Source organism: Gopherus evgoodei, chromosome 24 (assembly GCF_007399415.2).
Source record: "Gopherus evgoodei ecotype Sinaloan lineage chromosome 24, rGopEvg1_v1.p, whole genome shotgun sequence".
Classification (NCBI taxonomy): Eukaryota; Metazoa; Chordata; order Testudines; family Testudinidae; genus Gopherus; species Gopherus evgoodei.
Genome location: NC_044345.1, coordinates 4433607 through 4451763, shown reverse-complemented (window position 1 = coordinate 4451763; position 18157 = coordinate 4433607). Strand labels below are relative to the sequence as shown.

The following is an 18157-nucleotide window of genomic DNA, read 5'->3' as shown; positions in this document are numbered from 1 at the left end:
GAACCGCAGCCACTGGGAGCTGCAGGCGGCCGTGCATGCGGACGGGCAATGTAAACAAACTCTCGCGGCTCACCTGTGGATTACCCTGATGGTCTGCATGCAGCCCGAGGGCCGCAGGTTGCCCACCACACTAGAAACTTGCGCTTTTAGATCCATGTTTCTGGGTTCCATCCCTGAAGGCAGCCCAAGAGGCAGTGTTATAACACAGATAAGTTTTCAGATTAATTTCACCCAGTCACCTGTAGCAGAATCACTCACGGACAGATCCAGTTTCTGTGAACCTATTTCGTGTGTATAGGTGTCTACCAAACAACTTACTAATGGCACAGGCATATCTGTCCGAGCTGGGCATTTCACCTCCAGCTCGGGGGGTAGAGATACCTTTGGGCCCCTTTATGCTTCTCTGGTAGCATGAAGGGGCTGGAAATTGGGCGCCAAGTAAAATGTACCTGGGCTTTAAGGGCTCTTTGTGCTGCCCGAGCCCTGCCAAGGGGCCTCAATGTGGATGAGGGGTTTGCTGTGCGGACTTGAGAACAAAACGCCATTGGGGCAGCTTTGGGGATTCGTGGCCGTTCTCACGGCTAGCCTGGCTGCCACGCGACTGCTCGGGGCGGGAATGACTCTGGAAATAAGAGCGGAGCCGACTCCCTGCCTGGAGTCGTGAGAAGACGTACCAGCTGCTGTGGGAGTTACTCGCCCAGCTCTTCAAGAAACCTTTTCTTTGCAGAGGGGAGGAGCTGATTTCAATCTCTCTCTCAGTTCATGTGTGTAGTTCTATCTTTCTAATCTAGCCCCATACACACCCCTCTATCTAGCTAGCTATCCCCATGCATACCCCATTATCTAATCCAGTGGTTTTCAACCTGTGGTCCGCAGATCCCTGGGGGTCCGTGGACTATGTTCAAGATTTCCAAAGGAGTTTGCACCTCCATTCAAAAATGTTTAGGGGTCTGCACATGAAAAAATGTTGAATATCATTGATCCTATCTATCTATCTATCTATCTATCTATCTATCTATCTATCTATCTATCTATCTATCCAGTGCCCACCTGTCTGGTTTCTGAGCCCTGGCCTCAGTTGTTCAGATGCTAAGCTGTTCTGCCAATAGACAGAATGAAGTGCCTTTCAATGGGAGAAGCTGCCCCTTAAAAATGTGACCACATGGGGCATTTTAATTTCTTTCTCCTTGCAAGAGCCACAATGGCCAGAGGCTCTCCATTTAAGCTCCTGGGAGCACAAGTTTCAGGCTGCCAAGATATCCTTATCATGCAGCAAAGCTAAGCTTGCCCCCCCGCCCACCGCACCCCCCCAATCTGTCAGCGGGCACCAGAAAGAGACATGGAGTTTGGCGATGACACTTGCACTGATCCTGAAGTAATTTGATTTGCCGTTGAGCAGGCTGGAGCTCTCGGAGACCCTGGCAACGTGACCAGGAGGGCTCAGAGGCAGAGCGAGTTAGCCCAGAAGACAAAGTCTCCGAGGGGTTGAGCAGCCTCACGTGGCGGAGAACAGCTGCGTGGTGTGCCATCCTTGCACTTTAAAATGGCTGAGACGATTAAAGCCGAATCTCGTTACTACTTAATCACCTCAGAGAGGGGAGGGAGGGGGCAGCCCCCGAACCGAAGTCCCACGTGGGAAGCTGTGATATGCAATGTAAACGCCGGGCCCGATTCTCGTGGACACCGAGGCCCTGTCTACACTTGGAACGCTGCCACACAGTGCATCAGAGTAGACGCCAGCTCCGCCGAGAGGAGGGGTCTCTCTGTGGCCGTCGATAATCCACCTGCCCGAGAGGCAGTAGAATTCTTCCATTGCCCCAGCACTGTCTACACAGGGGCTTAGGTCAGAGAGACAGTCCCTCCCTCCAAGGACCACCTCACAGCTTAGGACACAGCCAATCATTTATATGACTAACCTAATGGATGTATATGGTCCAAGAGCTTTATTCTTGAGCTCTGACAATTTTGTCGAGATTTATTTGCTGTTCTAAATTTTGGGCCGGCTCATTTCAGCAACGCAGTTCTTGTTCCGTCAGCTGTTTGCAAGCATTCAAAGCCTGCGTGGCGCTGCTTAGTTTTTGATTGGCTGAACTGGTTGCTTGGTTCCTCTTTGCCCTCCCCGAATTGTATGAGGGTGGTTCTTAGGGTGTGAGCCTCACTTACACTTAAGGCCCCTTTACACCAATGTCTGGCAGTGCGAAAGGATTTCCACCCATTTTGAAACCCCTTTATACTGCCACAGCCATGTAAAGAGACCTTAGGATAAATGAGACTGGGGCCTATTTCAGTCTGAATGATAAAGGCCCAACCTTGCAAATCCTTGCGCTCTCTTGAGTATTCCTTACTCCCGTGGGTGAGTCATTGGACTACCAGTGGGAGAAAGAGTTTAACAGGGATCGGGGCCCAGTTTGTTAAAATGATCGTCAGGCATGCTACAGGGGGCCTGAGGCAAAGGGATTTTGGGGCCCCTTCCATAAAAAAAAGTTGCAATACTATAGAATACTATATTCTGGTGGGGGCCCCTGCTGGGCCTGGGGCAAATTGCCCCACTTGCGCCCCCCCCCCCCCGGGTGGCCCTGCTTGTAACAGGGGAAGCCTGCCAACTGTAGTCCCAAAGGTGGCACGCACCTGAGCAGGGTATTGGCTGATTCCCCTATACAGAGCATCAGGAAGCTGCACGGGGTGGGGCTAACTCAGACCAGAGTAGGCTCCGGCCAGGGCCGGCTTTATGGCCCGAAGGGCCCGACTGGAACACTCGGCGGCACTTCGGTGGCGGGGGGGGTGGTCCGCTCTGGGTTTTCCGTGGCGCCAAAGGACCCCCCGCCGCCGAAATGCCGCAGAAGACTCCCGGAGCGGGGTCCCCTTAGGCGCGAGTGCGGGGCCCTCTTTGGCATGGGGCCCGATTCTGGGAAATTGGGTGAATTGCCTTTAAGCCGGCCCTGGCTCCAGCAGTGAAATCTGGGATTTGGGAGTGAGCTTACATGGATGTGAGACTGATCTGTTGTGAGCCTAGCTGGGAGGCCTGGCAGAGAGAGAGATTGATGTCAGGATGTTGCGGGCCCGCCTGGAGGCAGTTTGCTCTCTCTGACAGATCTGGTTCTCGGTTGCCCAGCAGCCATTTGCACCAGTGCAAAGTGGGTGCAAAATAGACACACACAGCACGGCCGTGTTTTATACCCCAGCTTTGCATTGGGGCAAATGGCTGCACGACCTGCAGCGCAATGAAGAATGGAGCCCTTTAATCTTCCCTGACACAGGCTCTTCAATCCAATAAGAAGCCAATCCTCTGAGCGCTCTTCAGTTTCCATTTGCCGTGGCCTCTGCTGAAGTGCACAGAGCGATAAGACGCAGCCTGCCCTGGATCAGGTGGCCTTATCAGCAGATAAGGGCAGGCAAAGCTCCCATTTGTCAGGAGCAAAAGGAACAGAGGATCCGTCCAGCAAAGGGCGCCTCTTCAGTCGACATTGCTAATGACAGCTAATTTAGAGGTCGGGCGGGTGGGAAGGACGGGGGAAGCGATCCTCCAGTGACCCTCCAGATCTGACAGATGATATGGAAAAACGCTCAGACAAGGTCATTAGGACAGTGGGGATGCAATGGTGTATCTGATGTGTTGGGACACCGGAGGAGACAACCCTGGTGTGTTTAAAGTATCCAAATGCTCAGTGTGTCTCCGAGAAAAGAGCAGTGCCTGTAGGAAGAAAGGGACCGGGGTGCATACTGCCCCTCCCGTGCTCCGAGGAAAGAAGGGGCAAGCTACTATTATTTATTGATTTGTAATATCCTAGTACTTACCTCTGCAACTGAGATTGGGGAACTGTGACGTTAGGTAAGGGTGTGTGTACACTGGGAGCTATTCTGGAGTAGCTATTCCTGATTAACTTTGCCTGCTTAACTCACTGCGTGGAGACTCGAATCAGGAATCAGAGTTCCTTATTCCAAATTAGTTTAATCCACTTCCCAAGTGTATTAGTTTAATCCATTTTGGAAGCGGATTAAGCTATTTTGGAATAAGGGACCTCGTCTTATTCCAGAATAAGAGCATTCACACAGGATGTTAATCAGGAATAACTATTCCGCTTTAAACTCGCACCCTACCTTAATCTGAATTAATTTCTCAACGTAGACAAGAAGAGACAGTCCTTGCCCCAGAGCTTCCATCCTGACTTGGCGAGGCAGGCGAATGGCCCAGTGGGTAGGGCAGTAGAGGTGGAAGACCTGGGTTCCATCCCGGCTCTGCCATTAACAGGCTGGGTGACTGGGAGGCCTTCTCCTTTGCTTCATTAACCACTCACTGCTCCAGCCCTTATTAAATCCACCATAGCCACTAATTCACGTGCTAAGGTGCAAGGCTGTCAGGAGTGCCCCAGTGCACCACTCTGTAGCCCCCCATGCTGCAGCAAAGAGAAGGCGTCAGTGCATTGACCTCAATAGGTGGAGAGATAGATTGTCGAGTCCCATTTACCTAATCTGGCCTTAGGCCCCTTTACGCTGCCAGAGTGGGGTAAGCAGAACTGAGAATCAGCCTCCCTTGGTTTTAGTTCTGCATCTTCCAGTGAAGTGTGCGCTTTGAGCTGCTGCAGCCCGTGCCAAAGAGATCCCCCCTGCTCAAAAAACGCTCTTAAAAGCCAGACAGATGGTGGCTCTGCTGGGGATTTTGCTAAAATGTATTTTCCCTTAATTCTGCAATATGTAACTTCCAGCAGCGATCATCGTCCTTGCACTTTGGTAGCATCCGCCTTGGGAGGATCCTGAAGCGCTCAGCAGATATGAATTGGTTAGGCCCCGCAAGGTCCCAGAGGAGGAGGGGGAGGCTCAATATTGTCCAGTTGGGGAAACTGAGGCATAAAGAGGCCAAGTCTTCTGCTCCCACCACTCTGGCTGCATAGCCCTTTAAATCTCCCATAATACCTCGCTTGGCAGCCGCCCATAGTGTGTGTTTTCCCCTGTGTTCCCCTTTCTATCCATGCTAGCAGCGTGGCTGGCCCAGTCAGGAGATCCATAACCCACATAAAACACATGGATCCAAAGTCTTGCCCTCAGATCCAGATTGGATGCCTTTCTGGACAAGAGGCGTTAGTCAAACACAAATCACTGGGCTCAGTCCAGGGGAAACTGGATGGAGCTCAGCGGCCTTTGTGAAGAGGCAGCAGATCAGGCTGCAGGATCTATGAATCTCCTGCCTTCTCCCTGCAGGTGACCTTCACCAAGCGGAAGTTCGGTTTGATGAAGAAAGCCTACGAGCTGAGCGTCCTGTGCGACTGCGAGATCGCCCTGATCATCTTCAACCACTCAAACAAGCTGTTCCAGTACGCCAGCACGGACATGGACAAGGTGCTGCTCAAGTACACCGAGTACAACGAGCCGCACGAGAGCCGCACCAACGCAGACATCATCGAGGTGAGTCCTGGCTTTCCCTTCTCCCCACCCTCAACGAGGCTAGAGTCAGAGGCCCTGTTTGTAACTCCAGGGTTGCCAACTCTGGAGTTGCCAGAGATTCGCCAGAATGGCGAGGCTCGCCGTGTTTGGTGTCTCCCTTAAAAGTCCCAGCTCCTGGAGGCATGTGATAGTGGGGGAATCTTAGCTTTTCTTTAAAAAAAAGAAGGAAGTGTCTACCATGGAGATTGTAGAGAAAAGCTGGGAAATGTGGCTGCTAAAGATGCAGAAATGAGGAGGCGGGTGAAAGGACCCCAACTTTATTTATTTCTTTAACAGCTCCTGATTTTAAAGCCAATCTCATGATTTCTTAGGCCCGACTCATGATTTTGGAATGCTTGGGGCTGGCACTTCTGTAACTCCAGTGTTACCACTCTTGTGGTTGTATTGTAGTCTTGCACTGTGTGGTGTTGCTCTTAAAGCACCAGCTGCTGGAATCATGAGATGACATGAAAATGTAAGCTTTCTTTAAAAAAAATAGTAAGTTTCTAGCCCTGCCTGTGGAGAAAAGCTGGAAAATGTGGCGTGAGTGAACTGTAAAGGCTCAAATAAAAAGAAGCCCAAATTTATTATCTTTTACAAATCTCATGATTTTTGAAGCCAGACTCATGATTTCTTGGGCCTGACTCATGGGTTGTGAATGATAAGGAGGGGCAATATGACACTCTAGCTAATTATGTACCAATTAACTGAAGTTAACCAACCCTATTGGAAAATAGTAATGTAGACACTCTGCAAATGTTTGTATTTACTGCTCCCCTCCCCTGAGCATAAGGGGTGGCCACGGCTGGGGATGGGACATTGGAGGGGGAGAAATTCTCTCTCTCCGGTGCTTGGCTGGCTGGTTCTTGCTCCCATGCTCAGGGTCTAACTGATCGTCATCTGGGGGATCAGGAGGGAATTTTCCCCCAGGTCAGTGGCAGGGCTGCTGGGTTTTTTTCACCTCCTCTGCAGTGTGTGGGTGCAGGATTATCTGGGTCTGTCTCAATTAGTGGCCTCGGGCAGCTCGGTCCCTCCTGTTCTCTGCCTGTGGCTTGTTCGAGTCTAGTCTCCTGTGGGCTGTGATATTTTGGTTGTTGGGTTTGGTGTGTGGGTGGTGGGCGGTGTTTCGTGGCCTGTGCTGCAGAGCCATTCAGACTCGATGCTCTGGTTCTTGGTTCTGGATGGAAGGAGGCCGGGGAGCAGGGTATCTTGACCTTGAGATAAAGCTCTAAATTGCAAATAGGATCAAGAGAATGATAGAAACCAGGATCCCTACCCGCACACAATCCCTGCTCCTCTGTGTAATCGCCATGATATCAGTGGGGGTATTTACATGAGGAGGAAAGCTTGCTGGGGCCGATTTCATGAAATGAGCATGGATTTGCCACACTCAGAGAGTCTTTCATAGAATTAGGTGTTGTACATTGAGTGATAGGTGCCTGAGGGAGATGGCTGCACTGGCGTAGGGGATCAGTAGCAGAACCTTTCACCTCTAGGCCAGCGGCTAACATCCAATCCAGGACAAACACTCGGACACATCTGGTTGCTGCTTGGTGGGTCTCAGTCCAGTTTCCAGTGGGCAAGTGGCCCCTGAGCCACATCAGTCATTGCATTAATTAGCTGCCTTCTGGGTGTTCTCAACACAGGGGCCAAGGAGTGTATGGGCGATAGAGACCGAGCTCCCGTCTCTGCCCTCATGAGGATCCAGCTGAATTAGGAATGAGGCACAGTAGTTGGGCTAGAATTTTGGAAGAATCCAGGGGGTCAGCATCCACCCTTGGGACTGGATTTTCCAAAGAGTTCGACACCCATTTTAAGGACCTGAAAACGTGGCAGGGTTTGCACAAGGGGTTAGCACTTCGGATAACTGTTGGGTGGTGGGCGCCTCTGGAAGTTTGCCCATCGGCATCACCACGGGAGCTGTTGTGTGCAGAAATCTTTTTCAAATCTGACATTTTCTTCCGGTGCCTAGATGGACTCCGAGCAGAGTTGGTTGCTTGTTTGTTTTGATTCAGTGAAAGCTTTTCAGTGAAAAAAATGCAATCAATTCTGCTGTCGCATTTTTTCAATGAAAAACTCATCGAAAAATGGGAGTTTTAATCAAAAACAAAATTTTCTACCCAAAAAAGATAGTTATTGACAAAAATATTTGGATTTTTGTCAAAAAATAAACAGATTTTTTTTAAAGGCTGCATTTTTTGTGCGTTCTTTTTTAGTGAAAATATTTGGGTTTTCATTGAAAATGGGGGAAAGAATGGTCACAACTCTAACATTTCAGGGCAGAAAATTTTCAACAAAAAGAGGCTTTTTGTTATTTTTTGTCAAAAATTTTCACTGGGGTTGGGGAGAGGGGAGCGGGAGAGAGTCGTTTCCCAGCCAGCTCTAAAGCTGGATTCTTCTAAAAACCTGAACCCGGTTGTGGGCGTTGAAAAAAAACAGGCGTGAGTGAGTGTGTGTTTGAGCACTAGCCTGTGTCCACATTAGAGTGACTGTATTGGCAGCTGATGAGTTGTGCTCACTGGAGTTTTAATAGATGCCGTTTTGAGTTATTTTTCACTGCAGAATTAGTTCAAGTGATCTACACTCAAGTGACTCCTCTTGTGTAAGCCGAGCTCGGGTGAGAACTGCCACCTGGTTTAATAACCCTCAAGCTGCTGTGTCCACACTGGCACTGGTGCTAGGACTTCTGGGGACACATCCCGGGGTCCTTAGCGCCGCAGGAAGCTGAGCTGCTCTATGACTTTTTTCTCAATGAATTGTTGGAGAACCTTTCCCGATGCACAGGGGGAATTGTGGGAGAGCATTGGAAGACTAGCTGCACTTGAGTGCTGCTACCTAGTGTCCACACTACAGAGTGGTGGTCTTAACAGCTGATAAGTTGCACTCACTCAGGTTTTGGCCTAAACATCCCTCTCAGGCCAGACAGCTCGAGTGAATAGCATCACTGCACGTGGGTGATAGGGTTTTGTGTGTGGACGGGGTTGGGGCAACCCTGGGGTTGTAACTTGAGTTAACTTCGCAGTGAAGATGACCGGGTTTGTGCAGAACTTGCATTACCGCAGGCAGCACTGAGAACCGTTCTGCGTTGGAGCATCTCCACCTCTCAGCTGTCAATCCAGCTCCCTTCCCACCAGCAGCGAATTTGCAAGCACGAAAGGATCAGCGAGACGTGCACCATGTTCCCGAGAGCCGAGAGAGCTCTGATTAGAGCCGCGCGTTTGTCACTTTCGATGAAGAAGCTGCATGTGGGCAACTCCCTCTACGTCCGAGCAAATTTAGACAAATGAATGGGTTGGCTGGGTAATTATTGCCATTACAGGCAGATGTAAATTAACACACAGAGCGCACAGAGCCTCTAGTCATTCAATTTATCTGCTGGAGATGGCATGGATGCTAAGGATCAGCGCAACCGCTGCACAGACAGAATGATGGTGCATGGACCTCATGCAGCAGCAAGGTTTAACCTCTTCAAAGCGCTGCTGGAAAAATAATCGCCCACTGCTGTTCTGGCCATGTCACGTCTGCTTTTAAATCCTTGTGGTGCGATCTGGCAGCCTCCCTCATCTCTGAGGCTTTGATTTCATGGGGGCGGTGGGGGTAACTGGAACCTTCTCAAATCTTGCTTCTTTTCTTTTCTTTCAAATACATACCTGATTGCTTTTTTTTTTTTTTTTTTGGAGAGCAGGCTTTGAACTAAGAAGCCTTCCACCTCTTTGTTCAGCTGATAAAATCCTGGAGCCTGATTCTCATTTAGGCTATGTCTACATTAGGATCACTTTACCGATATTGCAGTACCAGTCTGCTAGAGGGGCAAAGTGCTTCTAGAGTGGACGCAGCTGTACTGGCAAAGCCGTGCTCTGTACCCGCATAGTAAAGCCACTCCCCTACGAGCGAAGCAAGTTAAACAGTGTTGTCATTATAACTTCATCTTGTTCCAAAGAACAGCTCTGTCGGTCAGAGATCCCACCTTCCAACCCCCACAACTGATACAGCTATGCCAGCAGAAGTCTGTGATGTAGACTTGGTCTCTCTCACAGTTTTTGTACTGGTATAACTATGGCAGCTGGGGGTGTGATCTTTTACCATTATACAGTACAATCCTTAGTGTGGGTGCAGTTATATGGGTATAGTATTGTCTTATCCCAATATAGCTTAGGGTACGTCTACACTACCTGCCGGATCGGTGTGAATGAGTGTAAATGAGAACCTTGTCCCTTGCATAGTTGTATCTACACCACTGCAAAGTCAGTGAAAAATTCTGCCTTCTTGATCTGATGGAGTTTCACCCCCACTGGTGTAGATGGCCCTACAAGGTGCCGAGCGAGGCCACAACGGCTCTGATACTGCTCTCATTGACACTGGGATAAATCCTCTGTGACGCAAGTCGGTGGAATTATCTTGGTGCCAGTGAGTTCAGATTCAGCCCCCTTGCCTGGGCAGAATAACTGCCCCCACCCCAGAGATGCAGCCGTTTGCTCCCACATGAGTGGGGCTGTGTGAAGTCCCTTCTTTGCCAGTCTATAATAACATCCTTGCCAGCCTTCTCCATGGTGCTAGTTCTGCTTAGCTTGCACCATTCGACAGATTTGTCTTGGCCTAAAAATATCATAAACATTTTGGGCAGCATTCTCCTCTCCTTATGGTCCAAGATCCAAACACTTGAAATTGAGCAAGTTTCGTCAGTCAGGCCTTGGCACTCAGGGAAATGCTTTGTTTATATCAAATAAATAGATGGATCCGCATCCAAAATTGAAATAAGAAAAAATGCATCAGGAGAGGAAAAATACGAGTTGATGTGCAAGAAAACTGAATGTTCTGGGCTCTGCAATTTGCCAGTGGGGTCATGTAGCACTGGATTCTCCTCTGCCCAGCCACCCAGCAGAGGAAGACCCCACATGGATGGGCTTTTAAATCTTCTTTATAACCCTTCCTACCCCAGACTGCTTCCCCTCACAACTTAGAGCAGCCTTGAGGCTGCTCTAAGTTTTTCCCATCTTCCCCCAGCCCGAAAAGGCTGTTCAGGCAGCCAAGGATAGCCAGCACACAGAGGCACTTCAGACGTGCTCCCTTTCCCTTAGCCACAATCCATGCACCGAGTGACAGGAAGCTGCTTCTTTAGGAGCTGGAACCGACTCCCACTGAAGCCAGCGATCTAGGCTTATTTGCTCCAGCTGAGGATCTGGCTCAGGGGAGCAGGTTCCATTGACCCTTCCTAGGCCATAAGAGCCAGAAATCGCACCAGGGTCCTTGTCGTGGTTTGGAAGCTGCTTTGGGCAGCCTCGTGTAATTCACTATCTGCTGCCCTCCACCCTGAACAGCATCTTAACGAGGTTCATCGTATGACTGAGTGACAGCTTCCAGCATGCACGGAACACGGAGTCTCCTTTGGAGCCCCGAGGACAGAGAGTTTTTAATTTGCTGCCTAAGCTGATTGTTTTTTTGCTTTGCCGGCGAGACAAGCCCTGATATAAATCTCTGTTAAGGTGTTTCCTCTCGAGAAGGGATTAGACAGCTCATCCTCACGTAGGAGCAGCAAGTGGCTTGTTTCTTTAATTTCAGGCATTGGCTCGCAGCACCCCTGGGGACCTTTCGCTTGCAGATGTTGCGAGCCAAAGGCTAGTTGCTGTAACCAGATTGCAAGGGAGTTCTACCAGTTTGCACCAGCTGAGGCGTCGGGACCCCTGATTTGAGGATGTGTCATTGGGCTCTCTACACTGCTTCCTTCCCTCCCCTGCAAATTCAAGCCAATGGAGATTCCTCACCTCCCGTTCAGAAGAGACAACATGGCTCAGTGGTTAGTGTGTTGGACAGGGAGACCTGGGTTCTATTCACAGCCATGCCACTGGCCTGCTGGGTGACTTTGGGCAAGTCACTTTGCCCTCTCTGTACCCCTCCCCTCCTTTGTCTTGTCCATTTAGCTTGTCTGATCTTCGAGGCAGGGACTTTCTCTGGCTGCATGCAGTGCCCAGCACAATGGGGCCCTGATTTCAGTTGGTGCCTCTAAGAGATATTTATGCCACTTCTGGATACAATATCTCATAGTATCATTGACACTGCTGCCACCCTATCAGAGAGGTCTCCTTTGCATTAAATGTGACCTTGTCCTCAGATGCAAGGCTCCATCCCGAATGGAATTGCTTTCCTGCCTCTCCCTTCTGGCCCGGATGGAGCATCGGCTCTGATCTGCATTAATGAATCCTTGCTAAGCACTTTTAGCAAGCAGTCTCAGGGGTAGAGAATCTGGTCTGCAGACAGATTGGGATGCACAGGGTGGGAGCCAGGAGGAGGTGATGGCATTGGTCTCTGAGGAGGGAGGACAGCTGTTTATTCTGTGCAAGGAGACAAGCTGCTGGCTGGGGAAGCAGGGAGGGTTGGTGTTAGCTGGAGAGGTGTCAATTTAGCCTTGTATCTGCTGCAGGAAGGGTGCTGTGAATCAGCCAAGTGTGAATGTGTGTGTGTGGATGTATGTGAGTGTGTGAATGTGAGCTTGTGTGTGTGTGTGTGTGAATGTAAATATGAGTGTTTGAGTACGAATGTGTGTATACGTGTATACACCGATATGTGTGTGTGAACGAACATGTGTGTAGTGGGTATATCCATGTGTGAGCGTGGCCATGTGAGTGCAGGTGATCACATGTGTGTGTAAGAATGTGAGCTTGAGCGTAGGTGTGTGATTTCATGTGTGCGCATACATGTGGGGCAGAGAGACCAAAAAGCTGCTCTAACTTGCCTGGGGGGCCAGGCAGGGCCCTAAAGGATGAGGGGCACAAAGATGGTTTAAAACTGGCCTCTTTTTATCCCAGACATGAGTGCAGGAACAGAGGCCCAGATGCTGAAATCAATGGGAGTTAGGTGCCTAAATACCTTTGAGGGCCTGGGGTAGAGTAACTGCGAATCCGACCCCCGCTTTTCCCCGCCATTTGGTATGTTGTAGGCACAAGACGTTGCCTGGACTTGTCGTATGGTTTGCAGTGACAAGGCCCGTCCTCTTTTTTCCTGCATGTAAATGCCAGCAGCCAGATGGCTCTGGAACTAGATCGCCAGTATCCTGGTTGCACAAGCCGGAAAGGATGACGAGCGGCTCTGTGCCCTCCAGGGGTAATTCACAGAGAGTGAAGCACCTTTTCTTTTCTCTGATGATGGAAGGGAGCAAGAAGCAATGTCCGGGTCTCCTTGCTGAGCGCAGGGCAAACAGAAGGCTTATAAAGAATAAATGCCCCTTGCTAGACCCTGGGGGTTGCCAGCTTTGCAGTCCTAACCCTTGAGCTATCTTCACAAAAGCACTTAAAGAAACAGGCAGTTGTCTGTCAGAGCTGCACCCTCTGTAAAGTGGGGATAATGATGCTGACCTCCCATGTGAAATGCTTGGCGATCTATGGATGAAAATTGCTAGATGAGAGCTTGGGATTATCATCATAGGAGAAATTTGCAGAGAGCCTGAAATAGGTGCTGTCCCGTTCAATGGGCGCTGACTCAGATGGTAACGATCACGCATGGAGTGTCAGGCACGAGAACTGTTTCACAGATCATCAAATCGTGGAAGAAAAGAGAAGTGTCCTATTATGGAGTTGTCCACCACCATTTCTCAAAATGAGAGAGGGGGCTGGCAGGTGTAAAAAGGAAGCTTGCAGGCTGCTATTAGCACATGGCAGAGTTCTGATGGGGCTGATCAGTTCATTTTCCTGACCGAGGCAAGGAGAGGAGGCTGATGCTTAGTTTTCAGAGGTTTCCAAACACTGATAAGGCTCTGCCAGCTAATGATGTTGTCGTGACTCTTGCACGTGGTTCCCTTGAAGCCCCAGCTCCTGGAATCCTGTGATGATTGAGAATCTCAATTTTCATATTTTTAAAAACAAGTCCTAGTTGTGGAGAAATACTTGAGAACGAGGCACCCGAAGGCACAGAAATCCGACGGAAAATAAACGCAAAGAAAAAAACATATAACATTGAAGCCAATCTCATGATTTTAAAGCCAATCTCAAGAGTTTGGGGAGCCTGTATCATGATATTTGAATGCTTGAAGTAAGTAATACTGCACGAGAGCGGGAGAGAGTGAGGCATGAGTCACACAATTTGGAGAGGGCTAGATCTGGCCCAGTTTAACTCCAGCAGCCATTTAGGGCCAGTCTCCTGGATGAAATGCCCTGCAGAGAAATGTTGCAAGCGTTAGTGAAATGGCAGCGTCTGTCAGCAGAGCATTTTAGCTGCATGGCCCCCATGACTCTTTCTGGCCCTGGCAAAGTTCTGGCTGTTCCAAGCTTTTAAGTCTGAGGAAAATCTCTCCTAGTGCAAAGGGGGGTTTCTTTAATCGGGTGAGGGACAGATGAGTCTCCGAGACAGGCACACTGGCAGCCACGTGATGGTTAAAGTTGAGATCACGCCGGCTTTGCTCCTTGCTGTCACTTCTCATTTCCTCACAGCCTGGCTAATGTGCTGGTTTCTGGTAAGCGACTTGGACGGGAGCAGGGCTGACAGGGGACTGGACACTCAGAATCCATTCAAAGACACGCAGCGTTCTTCCCTTCCCTTCCCGCATTCAGCAGTCCTATCTGGGGTCTGGTTTTTTCCCCTTCAGGGCATGCTTGTGCTGTCATTTTCACACACCCAAATTGCTGCCAATGGCAGTTCTTGACGCTGGTTTTAAATGACAATGCACATTGCAGGGGATGGCAAATCTGGCATACAAGGGTGAAGATGGCAAGTTCTGATCAAGATCCAAACTTTTCCAGCATTTGGGGTTGTTTCGATTACAGCCTTTAAAGGAAGTTGACCCCATGCTGAGTGAGCATCCTTTGCTCTCAGATTCCCTGAATTTCCCACTGGCTCTTGAATTAGAGTGCTGTCGCTTTAAAAGCAAAGCAGGCTGGGAATCTCTTTCTGGCTATAAAATAAGAGAGCTGCCATCTGCCAAAGGGAAGGGCATCTGTGGCGGGTCACACTGAAGGGACAAACCGACGGACATAGCAGTGACAGCTCATCAGCCAGGGTGGACAGGGATGGTGGCCCTAGCCTCTGTTTGCCAGAAGCTGGGAATGGGCGACAGGGGATGGATCACTTGATGATTCCCTGTTCTGTTCATTCCCTCTGGGGCACCTGGCATTGGCCGCTGTTGGAAGACAGGACACTGGGCTAGATGGACCTTTGCTCTGACCCAGTCTGGCTGCCGTTCTTATGTTCTTATCGATGGAACTAAGGCTGGTTGAAAACTGGGAATTCTTTTCCGCTAACATTTTTGAATGGATGGAATGTTTTTTTCTCCTGTTTGAAAACGTTCCAATTTTTCGAGGGAACTAAAAAGTGAAAATTTTTGTCTTAAATCTGTTTGTGACCCACCTTTGCTCTTCTGACTGCTCTGGCTGTTGATCAAATGGGACCTGGATTTGGCCTTTTGTCCTTTGAATGCAGTTCGGAGCTCTGAGATCCAGAGGCCGAAGCCTCACTCCGAGCATGGGGCCCACCATTAGTGCTGTGTCTGCTCCAGCTGGTGGCACTTTCCATCCATCAGAGCCGTGTCATCCGAGCCTGGAAAGAACCAGCCTTGCTCTTGAACAAACAGTGGTCTCCTTCTTCTTCCTCCTCCTCCTCCTCCTCCGAACAAGCTGCTGCAGGGCCAGAAAGGGCCATGATGGAGATTAGCAAGTGCTGAAGAATCTGCAGCCTACGTGACACGTGGCGTTGTTGTCTGCCACAAAAGTGCACTGTGCTTCCCCACTGCAGATGGATTCCCTGCCCCAGAATGCTCAGTCTAAGATGAGAGTCAGCAGAGGAGGGCTGGGAGAGCAGTGTATGATCATTTAATCAGTTAGGAGGTTAATGTGTGTGTAATCAGCCAGTAGAGCGAAATGGGAGGTGGTGTAGTCCAATGCATACAACACTGGACTGGGCTAGGAGTCAGCAGACTTGGGGTCTAGTCCCAGCTCTGCCTCGGACCTCCTGTGTGACCTTGGGCAAATGCCTTACTCTCTGTGCCTCAGTTTCCCCTCCCATCCTGTAAGCACTGCAGGGCTCTCATGCTGTGTTAACACAGAGCTCAGGACAACGGGGGTCCGAATCTTGGTTGTGGGTGCTACTGGAATCCAAAAAAATAACATCAAGAGCTGCTTTAAAAATGGGCAAGAGGGGTTTTGGGGTTTGGGTTTGGTTTTTCCAGAAGTAGAGCTGAATTTCCCCCCAGCTTCATTTTCTGTGTTGACATTTTGATGAAAAATATGTCCTTGAAATGTCACAGTTCAAAACATTTGGACCAGCCCTGCTAAGGAGCCGTGGTTAGCGGCAGGCTGGCTGCTGGTAAACGCAATGCTGGCCAGCGATGGGGAGTGGGAGTTTTGTGGGGAACGTCGGGCTAGATCCTCAGCTGGTGTAAACTAGTGCAGCTCCTTTGACTGCATGTACTTTATAATTAATGGAGTATGGTACTTTCTGTAAAATCACCTGTTCTCAGTACCAGCCAACACCCCATCCCCAGAGACAGCCCACTTGTGAGGGTGGAATGTTCCCCAGTTGGCCAAAGGTATTTGCTGTTTTTGCAGCGAATCCGAGCGTGCTAAGCTCTGTACCTGCCACGTGTGGCGTGTCCATTAAATTAAGCAGGCAGCTATTCGAACAGGAAGGGCCTGTTTTTCCTCCTCTGGCTGAACTTGTGATAAACCAAGATCTGCTGAAGAGCTAAAGACACTTTTAATGAAAAACGGCATTTAGTTGAAACCCCCAATTTGCCTCTGAATCACTGTTTTGATGAACATTCTCAGCCAGCCCTGGTTGGTAGGTAATACCTGGCCCAGCCCAAGACAGACCCCGCTTTTAATGATCTTACAGGACCCCTAGGTCTGTCATTTCAACCCTAAATTTGCAGCGCCGTATCGTGTTAGGTATGCCAGTCACTCAGGCCCTGATCCGAAGCGCTTTGAAGTCAGTGTGGGAGGATATCCATTGACTTCAGTGGGCTTTGGCTGGGACCCTATGTCCCTTTTGCTGGAGAGGCTTGTAAGCACTCCCACAGAACGTCTTTGAGGACAGACTTAAAGGAGATTTTGTCTGAACATTGTTCTCCCTTTGCACTCCCATCTGCGGCTTTGTTCTATATCCAGACGGCAAAATATATGCTGGTTGGGGCAGAGCTGGGGTAGTTGAAAGGATTCAACCCAAGTATTCATTATGGGAAATGCCAGCCAGGGTTGCATTCACCTCTTTGAAAGTTACCTAGAGCCTTCTTTGATCTTCCATTTCACCCACTCACATGGGAGGCAATTAATTTAACCTCATCGCCAAAGGAAGTCACCTGCCCAGCCCCTCCCCCAAGCGTTTTCTTGCTAGAGATTTCAGTGCAATGGGACAGGGAGATATAAGTTGGGAGAGAACTATAGTCGCTGCTGATCGTGAAAGCCCCGCTCGGCTCAGCCACCGGCCTGGACGAGTCAATTCATGTCTCCGTTCCTCAGTTTCCCCATCTGTAAAACAGGGATAATGCTACTGCTCTCCTTTGTAAAGCACTCTGAGACCTACTGGTGACCAGCCCTAGATAAGAGGTAGGGGATTACTGTAATTTGAAACGCTTTGTGAAAAATTTTGCTTTGGAGCAGGTTCTCCCCCCCCCCCTTCTACTCCCAACTCCCATTTTTGTTGTTTGCTTCCCATTTCACCACCGAAAAGGGAGAGGAGCAAGGAGAAAGGTTAGAACAAAAACCAGAGAAAACAATTAAATTTGTCATTGCTGGGAAAATGGAAAATTTTGGGAAGAACTCCGATTCCCAAACAAGGATGAGTTTTTTCCACCAAAAACCAAACCAAGCCAAAAACAATTTAGATTTTTTTTTACCAGTTCTAAAGAAAAATACAGTGAAAGTCTTTTACTTTATTAAAACTCGATCGCTTGGTTCTTTTACAAGGTGTGGGGGGGGGCAGAGGGGGAAACCGGAGGTCTTGGCCAATCCTTGGGCGTGGTTTTGAACCCATCCAAGCCATCTCTCTCCGTCAAGCCACCCACACAGCTGTGCTGGGTGTAGCTAGGGTTCTGCTGGTACCAGGCTCTTTCCAAAGAGCTGCCACATTCCATCTGCGCTGGGAAGTCACCTCCATTTGTGATTGGGGTCGCCAAGCGAACCAGTGTGCCTAGCGCAGCTGCTGAGAAGTGCGATTGTTCTTGTTGGAGCTGGGTTTATTTTTAGCCTTTCCTGTGCTGGTGGCCTTACCAGCTGGCTTGCTTCTCTCTCCAGGCAGAAAACCACTGGGCTCCTTCATCGTGACCTTTAAACCTGCCCTTTCGCACCACTTCCCAGTGGGAGTCTCTGACACACACACCCTGACAGACCCTCCGCCCCGGCCCAGACAAAGGCCTTCAGATAAACCCCCGAGAAACCAAGGGTTTAGCCCTTGCCCTGGCTCAGACCTGAATGCCGATATCTGGGGCCTGATCCTCAATGAGTGTAAACCAGCCCTCAGCACTGTGGTGACTTGCAGTGCCCGAAGCTCTGACCCGGAATCCCTGACTGTTCCTGTGTGTCCTCACTTGCTGGGTTCTCCATAAACCAAAGTACGGTGAGTGAGGGGCACAAACGCTGAGCTTCATTGATCCCGTCTGAGCTGCATGGGTATCTGCCCTGGCTATACGCCCGAAGTCCATACTGAGCTGGAAGTGAAACCTGGGATGGATTCTGCTGGGGAGGGCATTCTTTGATGGCTGCCAATTCCGCAACAACCTCCCCAGTGGGAAGACCGCTGTACCTTTGAGGGCCCAAGTAGA

General features: G+C 49.7%; 1 protein-coding gene across 14 annotated transcripts in view; it reads left to right on the top strand.

Annotated features, from left to right (window-relative positions):
- The window catches only part of MEF2D (myocyte enhancer factor 2D), a 171231-nt gene that overhangs the window by 108924 nt on the left and 44150 nt on the right, over nt 1-18157 (top strand). For all 14 annotated transcript variants that reach the window (XM_030542396.1, XM_030542394.1, XM_030542395.1 and 11 more), the window contains one exon: nt 5197-5400. In XM_030542396.1, the coding sequence (XP_030398256.1) occupies nt 5197-5400 (204 nt within the window). The remainder of the gene's footprint in view (nt 1-5196; nt 5401-18157) is intronic.